Source organism: Neofelis nebulosa, chromosome 1, assembly GCF_028018385.1.
Source record: "Neofelis nebulosa isolate mNeoNeb1 chromosome 1, mNeoNeb1.pri, whole genome shotgun sequence".
NCBI classification, from domain to species: Eukaryota; Metazoa; Chordata; class Mammalia; order Carnivora; family Felidae; genus Neofelis; species Neofelis nebulosa.
In genome coordinates, this window is record NC_080782.1 from 95,518,971 (window position 1) to 95,533,076 (window position 14,106).

General features: G+C 37.3%; 1 protein-coding gene across 1 annotated transcript in view; it reads right to left on the reverse strand.

Annotated features, from left to right (window-relative positions):
• Nucleotides 1-14,106, reverse strand: part of MSH3 (mutS homolog 3) — a 188,144-nt gene that overhangs the window by 4,690 nt on the left and 169,348 nt on the right. Inside the window, exons 21-22 of the mRNA XM_058728381.1 lie at nucleotides 9,990-10,176; nucleotides 5,447-5,576 (exon numbers count right to left, since the gene is read on the reverse strand). Of these exons, the coding sequence (XP_058584364.1) occupies nucleotides 5,447-5,576; nucleotides 9,990-10,176 (317 nt within the window). The remainder of the gene's footprint in view (nucleotides 1-5,446; nucleotides 5,577-9,989; nucleotides 10,177-14,106) is intronic.

Consider the following 14,106-nt stretch of genomic DNA (forward strand, 5'->3'; position numbering starts at 1 on the left):
AGAAGCCAATTGCCATATGGTGGGCTGCCTTATGAAGAAGCCCACGTGGAAAGAAACTGATGTCTCTGACCAAGAGCCACATGAGTAAACTTGAAAGTAGATTTTCTATGCTTGCCAGCAGTCATGTAAGAGGTCTGGGAAGTAAACTCCCCCAGTCAAACCTTGAAGTGATGAGTGACCTAGCCAACCTTGATAATAGTCTTGTGAGAAACCATGAGGTTGAAGTGTCCATCTAAGCTGTCCCTGGATTCCTGACCCAGAGAAATGATCAGATGATAAATGTTTACTGTTTTAAGCTATGCTGTGGGGTAACCCATGACAATATGTTTGTTACGTGACAACAGCTAACTAATAAGGAGTAGAAAGGTCACACTCCCTCTCCCCAGGTTGAGGTAACTCTGATGGACCAATCCCATCTCACAGCTCTCTATAAGGGTGGCTGAAGCCAGCCCGGTCCTACCCAATCCAGCCCTCAGGTGTTGATCATGAGAGCACTCCCAATCAACACCTGGCACAGAAATCTCAGAATCTGCTCCCTGAGGAACCCAGTCTACCACACAAATACATGCACATAAATTAAAAACTTCTAAAGAACTGGGATATAATAAAGTACAATAATATAAAGATAAAGCTGCACAGTTTAATCTTTGATAACTCTAAAGCACCTCAAGATTATGCAGCTTTTATTATGAAATTCAATCTAATTTGCACTGTGTTGCCAAAATGCCCAAAATGAACCAGATTTTTAATGATTTCTGAGACCCTATGTTTAGTAAAACTTATTGTAAGTTTATCAAGAGCTTTTTCTCATACATTATGTCATTTGAGAAATGTGTATGCTTTATTCTTTTATCAGCTAACAACTAAAAAGCATAACCAAGAAAAAGGATAATGGAATATTCTTTAACCTCCTGGAAGAATTCAGCAACAAATAACACTGTTCTAAGGCTGAAAGTGGGAGGTGGAAAGAATGCTGGCACTCTCAGGAATACAGACTAAAATTCTCATTACAAAGCACTAAGAATACCTTTTGACTCCAAATAAAACTCAAGGAACACTAAGAGCAGGTGAGGAGGTGGGTGGAAATAGACTAGGAAAGAAACATGAAGAAACCAGTGCCTGCTAACCTGAGTACTTTTTTGTTACTCTTTACTGCTCACATGACCACAAGTGAAGTAAACAGCAGCAGGCATTCAAAAAAGCAAACTCTTCTCATCCTTAAGACAAAAAAGTCTTTATCACTTCCACTGGCTTAGTGCTAACTAAAGTCCCTACCTCCAGCCTCTACTCCATAACCTAGCCTCCATGCTAGTCCTTGTCATTCATCTGTCTGTCCATTCATTATCCATCCATCCATCCATCCATCCATCCATCCATCCATCCGTCCATCCATCCTATCCTTTCCTGAAAGCCTACTAAATGTCACAAAACCCCCATAGTTAAAATTTGCTTTGCTGATGGCTTTTTTCTTCATATATATGGCTATACAATGCTTTTTATATCTAATATAGCTATACATTTTATAGCTATATTATATATTAATATATATTAAATATATAAAATATTAATTATATATTAATTGATTATATATTAATGTTTATATATAAATTAGAATAAGATAAAGATTTACAAATAATATATAAATATATAAACACATTTAAATAAAAATATATTTTATAGCTATATTATATAAAATATTATATTGCTCTAAATAAGTTAACATATCTCAGTACAAATAGGTGCTGAATTTGTCATCATATACTGGTCTCTACCGTAGTACTCATTATGGTAGTTTTCACACCATCAAGGTAAATAATGTGACCACTCTTCCATAATCACATTAGGGAGTTTTTATAGTTATGTTGTACATCAATACTGTCCTTCACGCCTCTTAGGAGAAGGAGAAAGAGTGTGTGTGTGTGTGTGTGTGTGTGTGTGTGTGTGTGTGTGTGATGGCAATATGGAGGCAAGAGAGCTAGATGGGAGAGAAGACAAAAAATAAAAGTGCTTGGCTGCTAGGAATTTACCCAAGGGATACAGGAGTACTGATGCATAGGGGCACTTGTACCCCAATGTTTACAGCAGCACTCTCAACATTAGCCAAACTATGGAAAGAGCCTAAATGTCCATCAACTGATGAATGGATAAAGAAATTGTGGTTTATATACACAATGGAGTACTACGTGGCAATGAGAAAGAATGAAATATAGCTTTTTGTAGCAACGTGGATGGAACTGGAGAGTGTGATGCTAAGTGAAATAAGCCATACAGAGAAAGACAGATACCATATGTTTTCACTCTTATGTGGATCCTGAGAAACTTAACAGGAACCCATGGGGGAGGGGAAGGGGAAAAAAAAAAAAGAGGTTAGAGTGGGAGAGAGCCAAAGCATAAGAGACTCTTAAAAACTGAGAACAAACTGAAGTTTGATGGAGGGTGGGTGATGGGTATTGAAGAGGGCATCTTTTGGGATGAGCACTGGGTGTTGTATGGAAACCATTTTGACAATAAATCTCATATATTAAAAAAAATTCAAAAAGATAAAACTGCTTGGTGGGGACTTCACTTATAAGCTATAACCATTTCCTAAAAGGATACTATGAGAAGTTTATGTGACATTGCTTAGAGTCAGTGAAAGTAATAATTCATGTCCCTGCTTATTACAAGGGAACTTAAAATTTGTTTGAAAGCCAAATTTCTCTAGGCCGTTATTAAAGAGATGTGTGCTGATCAAATAGTTTCTGAAGTCACTTTTGGGACAGATTCATAAAATTTAGAGGTGGATGAAGTTAGGTAACTTTTCCAAGAATTTATAGACTGGAATAAAAATACACGTTTCTTACTACCAGTTAATTGCTTCATCTACCTCACTATGGGAAATTAGAACACAGTATCTTAGAAGCCACCCAAAAGGCCTTTGGGGCACTTGACTGATGACCTATGCAATGGCCTCTAATTTAGACAGCAGAGGGGTTAGGTTAGAGGTAATGGATGAAACACAAATGTAGCAGGAACAACACTGGAAGTAATCAGACAGTGGAGTAATGCTTCAACATTTTGAGTGAAAGCTACTTTCAACCCCAAATTCCTAGCTAAATAATAAATCAAGTATGAAGGGATACTGAAGACATTTTCATTCCTGCAAAATCTCCATTTACCTCCTTAAGTTGTATTATTAGTAGGGCATCCAAAATCTTTTCCAACCCCAAGAAAACCCTGATTTTATATGGAATTAATTCAAGGGATAATGTCCTCATACCAAGCTCCAAAAATTGATCCTGGTTAATCTAGGCTAATCAAAGTCATCCTTGCCATTCTCACTTCTAGGAACTGGTTTAAGAATGAGCATGTGATTCAATTCTGAAAAGGAGATGGGACAATGATGAGAAGCCAGTGAGCATATGAGAAAAGTTCTCTTGCTCCTAAGAGTCACAGGAAATGCTGGTCCCTTTTTGTCATTTGGACAGTGTCAGTTCTGGGTTTGATACATGAAAGAGCCACAGCCACCCTGTCACTAGCCTGATGATAAAGCCAACAAGGCAGGAAAACAGAGCCTAGAGAATTGCAAAGAAGAGGAGCTGAAGCCCACTCTTCCTCTGAAGTTCCTGTAATGTGAGATTATTTACATTCTTGTGAGTGGAGCCCTTGTGAATCCAAGTGTTCTTTTACTGGCAATCAAATGCACAGAAGGTGGGATAAGAGAATTCCTAGGATGCTGGTAAAGGCAGGTCTCAGAACAACAGCTGTGCAGTAGGGCTAGGGAGCAAACAGTTCAGATGAGCAGGACAAAGGGCTCCAGGAGGAATGGTGGAACCAATAGTTCTGACATCTGGAAAAGTGCCTGGAGAGGCATTTTACAAAGCTATTGGACGGTTCAGGAAGAGTCAGATACAGACTCAAACAGAAGAATGAACTGAAAACAAGGCAATTATTACCTTCAAAAATACAAAAAACAAAAAAGCTGCAAGACAAAGAGAATGCACTTGTCCTCATACGTGGCTCATGAGTAAGCAATCCTTACTGGCAACAACAGTGAAAACTATGAAAAGGAATGAGACCAAAGGCACCTGGAATGAGTACAGTGGAAGGTCAAAGCAGGGAAGGCTGCAGACTCCCATCCAGCATGATGGGAAGCCAAATAGTAATGTGTCAAGGTGATGAACCCAGAGATAGGAAGATCAGCCTATTATTTAGAGAAATGGAAGAAAAGAAAAAAAGAGTTGGAAGCAGCAGTCTTGGCAATGGATGGGGAGGGGGCATGGGTGAAGGCCAGAAGCAGAGGTCTACCGCCTGTTAGCCAGAGCCTTTTAGCATTATTTAATGCTTAAAATTATGCTCATGAATAAACATTTAAATCAACAGGATAAAATGCCAAAACACTTATGGCTTAGTAGTCTGTTCACATAAACGCTTATCAATGACCCTTCCCTGATGGTGAACTCTTATTTATCCCACTGGGTTTTAGCTTATAAGCTCCTCCTGTCATTTTGGATGCAGATTAATAGACATGAAACTGCTTCCATGAGAGAATTTATGATGTGTTTTTCAAGGCTGCGTAGTGGTGAAAGGCAAGGATTGCCTAACATTACATTTATCTCAGGTCGAGGGCTTTGTTTTATTTGGGCCAGCTGCCTGATTTCTTTTTCAGGTCCATCTTTATTACTTTTCCAAAATAAAATTTGGACTCTGGAGTGTCTTGGATAATGAATTTTCCATTATAGCGCAGCAACTGTGTAAACCATCACTGGCCCAAAAGTTGGGAGCTTAAAAAAATTACTACTGAACAGGAAAATAAAATTATACTAAAATTGACTACATTACTTAACAGCACTTGAATTTATTTCTATTGGCTAATGATGTTCTTTTTCATGAAATGTCTCAGTCGTGCGACACTAGTACATAGTGGAAAGGGTAGGTAAAATACTGTAGGCCCCACATACCATTTTCACAGAGTAGAAAAGAACCTGCAAGCAGATTTTTGATTCTAGGCTCAGTTCACCCAAGTGGCCCACAGGGGCTGGCCACTTTACCTGAGATTCAGTTTCCTTGTCAAGTTAAGATAAAACATATGTCCAGTATAGAATACTGGGGATGGTATTTGGGGAAACACAATGGACATTTCTAAAGGTGACTAATACCCTTGACGGTTAGGGTATCTTTCCTGAGATGCATCTAAGAGTAAAACCTACACGTTGCCCCTGACCCTATCTTCTTCTTGTAGTAAAATGAGGTAAGAAAGACCAGAGAAGCACTCAGAGGTTGTGAAGATAAAAGTACATTCTCCTTGACCCGAAGCTTAGAGAAAATGAATTTGGACAAATGTCATTTATAATCAACATTCACAGCTTTTACTTAATAAGAAGTTCATGTACATATGCTTTTCGAGTTATCAAATACGAAAACCAAAAACATTCCAGTTTTACTTACTGCAAGCATTATTTCATACCTGGATCCTCTTTGCTTTCATCCTCATTGACCAAGAATCCCATGTGATAATTTCCCACCTGTTGTAAGTAACTTTTTTCTAATTCACAAACTGGTGGATAATGGGTGACAAACAAGGTTAAGGATTTCACCTAAAGCAGTAAGACATAATAAATGTTATTTTATTTTTAAATTTTATTTCAAACTTTTCTTCAATTTAGTTTTGAAAAAGTTCAAAACTTCATGAACATTGCAATGAATGTTCGTTTTTCTTTAGCTAGACAACCACCTGTTAATATTTTGCCATAACACACACACACACACACACACACACACACACACACACACACACACACACACATTCTTTCCTGAACCATGTGAGAACTGCAGACATGACACTTCATCCCTACCTACATACAGTAAAATCTTGGACTGCGAGTAACATGTTCTGCAAGACAAGCAAACATTTCTAATAAATTCTGACTTGATCAATGAGCCATGCCTTACAACATGAGTAGTACGTGACACTCAATGTTACATGATCACATGGAGCCAGTGCATCTTCTCTCTCTCTCTCTTGCTACATGATTGTGGGTGATCGTCTCCCATGCTCAAATGCTTGGTCCCAAGACACTGTGTTTGGCACAGTGATTTTTCAGAACCCTGGAAAGTGCCCACAACCAGTTTATTTTTTGTCACTTCAAAGCACCTATGGACACTCTTGTTTTTCCATATAAGAGTAAGCTTAGGAACGCTCTGCTTCATTCTAGGTCAGGTTGTCTGCAGATATAGACTCTCTCCTCTGTTGTCTTATTGCCAGTTACATTAAATATAGTATATGATAAGAGTTTATTAATACTGCACCGTAGTCAACATTCGTTAGTGATAGTGAAAGTCGTCCTACACAATAACCCTCCTCTCTCTTGTTTTCAAAGATAAGTGCAGGTTAATTGGCTTATTTTTCTTTATATTTTGTATTTTCTTTATTATTTTATATTATATTACAGTATTATAATCATTTTTATATGAATATTTTTGGGTTGTGGAACGAATCATCTGAGTTTCCATTATTTCTTATGGGAAATTCACTTTGATATACAAGTGCTTTGGATTACAAGCATGTTTCTGGAATGAATTATGCTTGCAAACAAGGTTTTACTGTACTTAGAATTCTGTCTTCTAAGAACAAAAACATTCTCCTACTGATTTAATCAGCATTATTACAATCAAGAAATTTAACACAGGTATATCATTATTATCTAACATGAGTCCACAAATTTCCCTAACTGTCCCAGTAATATTCTTTATAAATGTTCTTTGTATTAAAAAAAAAAAAATCAAGGATCATGCCATGCACTTAGTCATGTCTCTATAGTCTCCATCAATCTAGAAGAGTTCCCAGCCTTTCTTTTTCATCTTTATGACATTAATGTTTTTGAAATATCCAGGAGTTGTTTTGCATAATGTCTCTCAATTTGGATTTGGCTGATTGTTTCCTCCTAATAAGATTAAACCTTACTGCCAGAAATATTACACATATTTATGTGGGTGATGTACTCTTTTCAGTACATCATATCAGGAGGCATATGATGTCAATTTGACCCATTATCGGGGATGATAAATTTGCTTATTTGGTTTAAGTAAGTGCCCAGAAAATTTCTTCACTATACTAACACCTCTCTCCTTTGTAATTAATAAATAACTTGTGGAGTAGTACTTTGAGATTGTGTGAATATTCTTTTCCTCAACAATCTTTCATCCAAAAGTTTTACCATCCATTGCTCATCACTGCCTGAATGAGTTATTATTGCAGTGACTCGTAAATGCTGATTTAAAAAAATTCTCTCTGTATTTATTAGTTGGTATTCTATAATGAGGAGCTTTTCCTTCTCCTCACCCTAATCCCATCATTTTAAAGTTTACTTTTGTTTTGTTAGTATTAATATGGATTTGTGGATTTTTAATAAGCATTATTTTAAAGCACACATATTATGTATTCTAGAAATCCCAAAGTTCTTAAATCTTAAAAGAAGCTAACACCAAATCTTGGTCTAAATATTAGCAGAAGAGGGTAATTAAATCAAAGAACTCCAGGTCTGATTCATCTGCCAATCACCTCATTAAAAGTCAGAACATGTGCCTTCTCTCTTATAACAATTACAAAAAAAAACAACCCCCACCCCCGAAAAAATCTATTAAGGCAGCATTTCTTTGATGAACTGCTCTTAAAATCTGCCCTGAAGGGTCTTCAGACCAGCTGTCTCAAGGATGTCCATTCCCTGAGCTGATAGGCATTTCTAACCAGAAGACTTAAGGGTTTGGGTCACAACACAGCTCTCCTCAAGGCCGTTTTCAGCTTGCAGCCGAAACACACAGCTTCTTAATTCCTCCTCTCTGATCTCTGTTCCCACTGTCGGCAATCAAAAGATACTATGAAAATAAGGATTTTCATCCATAAAAAGCATAGAGATTCTTGCTCCAGAAGAATCCTCTTCAATGACTTACCTCTAACATAAATTTTATCTAAAAATAACACTTTCTTCATTAATATTTAAGATGTCAAATAATTGCTATAAAAGCAATGAGAAGAGACGTGACAAATTTAATTCTGTCATAATTTGTTCCCAAGGGTTCTTAAACGGATCTTTAAGATATTGCCAAACTGCTTTTGGTAGTTAGCCCCTAAAACAGCCACCAAGTTCTTCACCTCCCAATGTTCACGCTTGTGAACCGCCAGCACCAGTTTGCCAGCAACGAGTGAGCCACAATGGAAGAAGGTCCTCCATCATTAGTCAGGCCTTCAGATGATGCCAGCCTTGCCTGACAACTTGACTGCAACCTCAGGAGAGACCCTGGGCCATAACCCCCCAGCTAACCTACTCTCAAATTCCTTACTTCCAGACATCATGAGAAATAACAGATGATTATTATTGTTTTTAGGGCATTTAGTCTTGGGGTAATTTGTTATATAGTCCTACTAACTGATATGCAGCCATACAGCAGGAACAATGAAACTCAGAGGTGGCAAATCCACTCTGTCATAATTCATTCCTAAAGGCTCTTAAATGAAGGTTTAAAATATGTTTCAAAATAAGGGGCGCCTGGGTGGCTCAGTCGGTTGAGCGACTGACTTCAGCTCAGGTCACGATCTCACACTTTGTGGGTTCAAGCCCCGCATTGGGGTCTGTGCTGACAGCCCAGAGCCTGTAGCCTGCTTCAGATTCCATGTCTCCCTCCCTCTCTCTGCTTCTTCCCTGCTTATGCCCTCTCTCAAAAATAAATAAATAAACATTAAGAAAAAAAATTTCTTTTAATGTTTCAGAAATAAATAAATAAAATGTGTTTTGGAGACAATGATAGGACTTTACTGTGTGATATGCAGTTTCTAAAATGATTAAAGAAACGTTCTTGAGCTCTTTTTGCAAATAAAGAATTTTTGTAAAGAAAAGTTAAAAGTACTTATTTTAAAGTGGAAAACATGCCATCATTAATTATGTAATCCAACTGAATGTTCAAACAAAAAACTGAGGACCACAGAAGTTTAAAGAAAAGGGGGGTTTATTTTTGCATTATATGTTTTGCAAAGAAATAGGAATAAAAAATATGCTTGTATTGGTCATGTAAGGAAGAGAGGAAAAGATGAAGATGGAGGAAAGACACAAAAGTGTTTAAAAAGTGGAGAACAAAACAGAGATAGAAAAATCTTAGAACAGACTAGGTACAGGGCAGGTGTCAAAAGAAGACAGATAGGGAGAGACCAAAACAAACAGAGAGAGAAAGAGAGAGCAATGATAAAGGGAAGGGGTGCCTGGCTGGCTCAGTCGGTTAAGCATCCATCTCGGCTCAGGTCATGATCTCCCGGTTCATGAGTTTGAGTCCTATGTTGGGCTCTGCACAGCTCAGAGCCTGCTTTGGTCTCTCTTCCCCTCTTTCTCTCCTCCTCCCCTGCTCTCTCTCTCTCTCTCAAAATAAATAAATAAACTTAAAAAAGTGGGGGGAGGGTTTGAGGGAGATGACAGGGATAGAGAATTCAACACAAACAAAATTTCACACTGAGATGCTCAGAACTGCACTATGGAAAACACAGACATGGACTGAAGGAGTGAAGCAGAAAGATACAAAGATAAGAGATCAAAGGCCTTCTCTCAAGATCCTGTAGGATATTGCTGAAAAATTTACTTCACAGGTAAAAATGTCTCTATCTCCTTTTTGTCTTCTTCAAGGATTGGGTTGCAGGTGGATGGGGGACAGGCAGAGTCTCTGCTCTTGATTTAGTTCGCCAAGGATAATAAGAAACAGTTCTGGGTGGAAGTATTGCCAAGGAGACCATTATCCTACTGACCAGATTTATTTTGCTTCAGCAAAAGAAGACACATCAAAGAATTACAGACATTATGCAGTGCTAATCTATCTAAATTCAATGTATAGTGATTTAATGGTGAATTACAGGTATAGAGTCAATTATAATAATTAAAGATAACTTTGAATATTTAGAAGCTGAGGTCAGAAAAACAATTTGGATACTATGTACCATTCACATACAAAAAGGTGTACAAGATACTCACATCTTTAATAAAATGCTCCAGTGTAGCATAAGCGATGGCGATTCCATCATGGGTGCTTGTTCCTCTTCCCAATTCATCCAAGATAACCAAGGACTGGGATGTGGCCTGTCTTATTATTTCTGCTGTGTCAGTCAGTTCTTCCATAAAGGTACTCTGCCCTTTATATATATTATCTGCAGCACCCATCCTACAAATAAAATAAAAACACCTTGATTTTTCCTCTGAATTTCATTTTTAGGAAGCCAAGTATTACTTTGTGAACAATAAACATAAATGATCCCTAAGGGTCTATATACTTTGAGCCAATAATAACTGAAATCATACTAAACAAAAGAAAACATGTGTTGGATATAAAAGAGTGCCTAACATCAAATGGTACCTTCTAGAAACACTGTGTGCCTAACATTAAACTGCACCTTTTAGAAGCACTGTGGATAGAGTCTGAGGTACTGGACAGAGGTCCCCCAAAATAGGGAAACCTATGACCCTACCTTCTGAGCAGTCACTCCAAACCAGAATTTTGGTACTCACAAGGGAAAATAATGCTTCTCCGTGTTGCTGTGTTTAAATATCTATGAGTACTAGAATTAAAGACTTTTTCCTAGTATCTCAAGAAGATTTGGTACTACAAATTGAAGTACCATGTTGAAATAATTTATCTATACAAGCTAAAACTTTTTATTAGAATCACAAATGTTTAGTAACCTCTGACACCTAATACAGGTTCCTAAAGTAGACTTCATGGAACATAGTTCTTAGGGATGTCATGAAATGGGTGCAAAAGATGTAAGAGTTTCTTTCCTGTAAGACTTGTGTGATCCTTTAATATTCTACCACACATTGTGCAGTTTCTAGAAAAGTATCTACTATTTAGCATTTGTCTAACTCTCTTAACTGTGGACACCCACCACTCCCAAGGCAACTGTGGCAACAATGGTCTATAGAACACATTTGGGAAAATGTCTATTTAGTCCAAAAGGATTCTTTAAAAAAGGTGGGGGAAGGGGGGAGAATCATTAAGCAATAGCCACTCCAGGTCATACAGTTAATAGCAAAACCTAGATTTCAGGTGTTTGACCCGCTAACCAGCTTTGTGAATTCTGGTAACTATTTTCTCAGCAAAACACCTTCATCAATGTAGTTTTGCTACAGCAGTTCACATGTCACCTACATACAGCAGCATAATGGTACCTTTTCTTGCTGGGGAAATTCATGGTGAAATCCAGCCTTACCCATCTCTGGGCTTGAGTCTTGTTCTGGGCAGGGAGAATGAAGTATAATGTTTTCCCCACAGATATGTAGAGCCTTAGGAGAACTGCTCCAGGAATCAGTGGAATTTAGAAATTAGTGGCATTTAGTTTTACTGAAATTGTTTTAATTTTATCCATTTTAAAATCAGTAACTATAAAACATAATTTCTGAAATGTTGCTAACTTATGAGCATTTTGGCTATTTCCTCAAAGTTCAAATACTGTTATTTATCTCAATTGTCAATGTTTATTGGTATTTCTCCCCACCAAAAAGCAAGATTAAAGTTTCCTATCTCTGAAACCACTCTGAATTCTTCAGAATCATGTTTAACCCTCATTTAACATGGTTGCTTTTGTTCCTGACAGGTTGCAAGCTGACAAAAAGAATAAATCTTTAACTGATAACAAAATGCTCTGATAAGGCAAATATTGGGGGGAAGGTCTTCGGTTCTCAAGAATTAGAATAACAGGCAAGCACTGAATAAGATTTTAATATAATAGTTTATGAGGTGCCTGGGTGGCTGAGTCAGTTAATCGTCTGATTTCAGGTTCGTTCATGATCTCATGGTTTGTGAGTTCAAGCCCCACAGCAGGCTCTATGCTGACAGCTCAGAGCCTGGAGCCCACTTCAGATTCTGTGTCTCCTTTTCTCTCTCTGCCCCTCCCCTGCTTCTGTCCTTTCTCCCTCAACAATAAATAAATAAACATTAAAAAAATGTAATGTAATAGTTTAAGTATTACGTTTCAGTGCTTTCTAGAAACAGTATGGTAACAGAGTGGTCTGGTTAGAAATTTCATGAACCATAGGGTGCTCTTGGGAAGATATTTTTAGGCAGATACACACATACACACATAAAACATTTAGTATATGATAAGGAAGAGATTTCAAATCAGGAAGGGAGGAAAGAATGAATGATCAGTCAATAAAAAACATGCTAGCTAACTGGTTGTTTCAGGAAAAAAAAAAACAACAACAGGTATGCCACTACTCAAACCATATTCCAAAATAAATTTACATGAATTTAAAAGTTTAATGTAAAAAAAAAGAAACCATACCAACAGATACAGGTGAAATTTAATCTCTGGATAGGTAGGTAGGTGGCGTTATAAACTTAGCACCAAAACGTGTACAGCAAACACCACAAACTGACAAACATATTTGCAACACATATAACAAAGGGTTAATATTCCTAAAAAAATGACTTTCATAAAGCTAAACAAAATGGTAAACATTCCAACAGAGAGATAGGCAAAGGATAAGAGTCAATTCACACATACAACAACTAATGAAAATACTCACATATTATGCAAATTCAAACAGGAATAAAATGCTGTCTTACATATACAATTAGCAAAGAGAGTAACAAGAATGATAACATCTACCACTGTCAAGAGTGTAGGGAAAAGGATATTCTTATGTGAGACTGATAGTTGTTACAATCTCCCAAAACACAATTTAGCAACGTCTGTCAGAAGTTTTTCATGACCCATAAATTTCACTCTAGGAATTAATGCTGTGGAAATGATCACAGAGGTATGAAAAATGTGTGTACAAATATGTTTCTTAATGTTATCTAGTGAAAAACTGGAAAAAGCAAATGCCTAAGGAAAAGAGAAAGAGCAATAATACTTGGGTGGAAAGCTATGCAACCAGCAGAACTGGTACACTTAGAAACTAGACACTGAAAAATGGTCACAACATATGTGAAAACACTAGGTCACCAGAAAGTGTTTAGATTCCGTGGAGGGATCTGCTAGGCAAAGAGACCTACCCAACTGCTGAGCCACGTCAGTGTTTACAGCACCTGAAGCAGTGTTCCGTTCAGAGAGATGGACAGCATCCAAAATTAAAGAAAAATTTGAGGACAGTTGAAGAAAACGAATGGTAGGAAAGACGAGGGCTGAGAACAACCAACAAAACAACTACCACAAAGGAAATGAATAAAAATACAATTCAAAGAACAGAATTAAAACAAACAAAACCTCTATTTGGTAGCCTCAGAAAGATTAAGAAACCGCAGCCTTAAAATAAAACAGCCCACCAAAAAAGGAACAGCTGGAGAACAAAAAAATCTTGTAAATTAAAAATATGATCAACTGAAAAAATTCACTGTATAGGCGGGATTAAAATTAGATACCGTGGAGGACGAAGATTTTAATCTGAAAGATAAATTCAAAGAAATATCTCAGCACAGTGAATAGATCAAGGAATGAAAAATACACACAAATAATTTTAACATGGAGGCCAGTTCCTAAGGGCTTAAAGTCCACCCAATAGGAAGTACAGAAGGCAGACACAACTAAAGTAGTAATATCATAGAAGAAATTACTGCTAAACTGAAATAAGGCATGCATCTTCAAGTGGAAAGTTTCCACAAAATGCTGAATAAGATTAATAAAAGACTTAAACCTAGAAACACACTGGTAAAATTTAAGAAACGACAGGAATTTTTTAAAAATCCCGAACACTTCAGGGGTACCTGGGTGGCTCAGTCGGTTAAGCATCGGACTTTGGCTCAGGTCATGATCTCACAGTTTGTGGGTTTAAGCCCTGCATCATACTCTGCACTGACAGCTGAGAGCCTGCAGCCTGCTTCAGATTCTGTGTCTTCCTCTCTTTCTGCCCCTCTCCTGCTTGTGCTCTCTCTCAAAAATAAATAAGTAAACATTTAAAAAAACCAATAAAAATAAATTAAAAATCCTGAACACTTCAGAGAGACAGAGAGAGAGAGAGAGAGAGAGAGAGAGAGAGAGAGAGAGAAGAGAAGAGAAGAGAAGAGAAGAGAAGAGAAGAGAAGAGAAGAGAAGAGAAGAAAAACATTACTAACAAAGGGATGAAAATAAGATGCTATCAAACTCCTTACCTA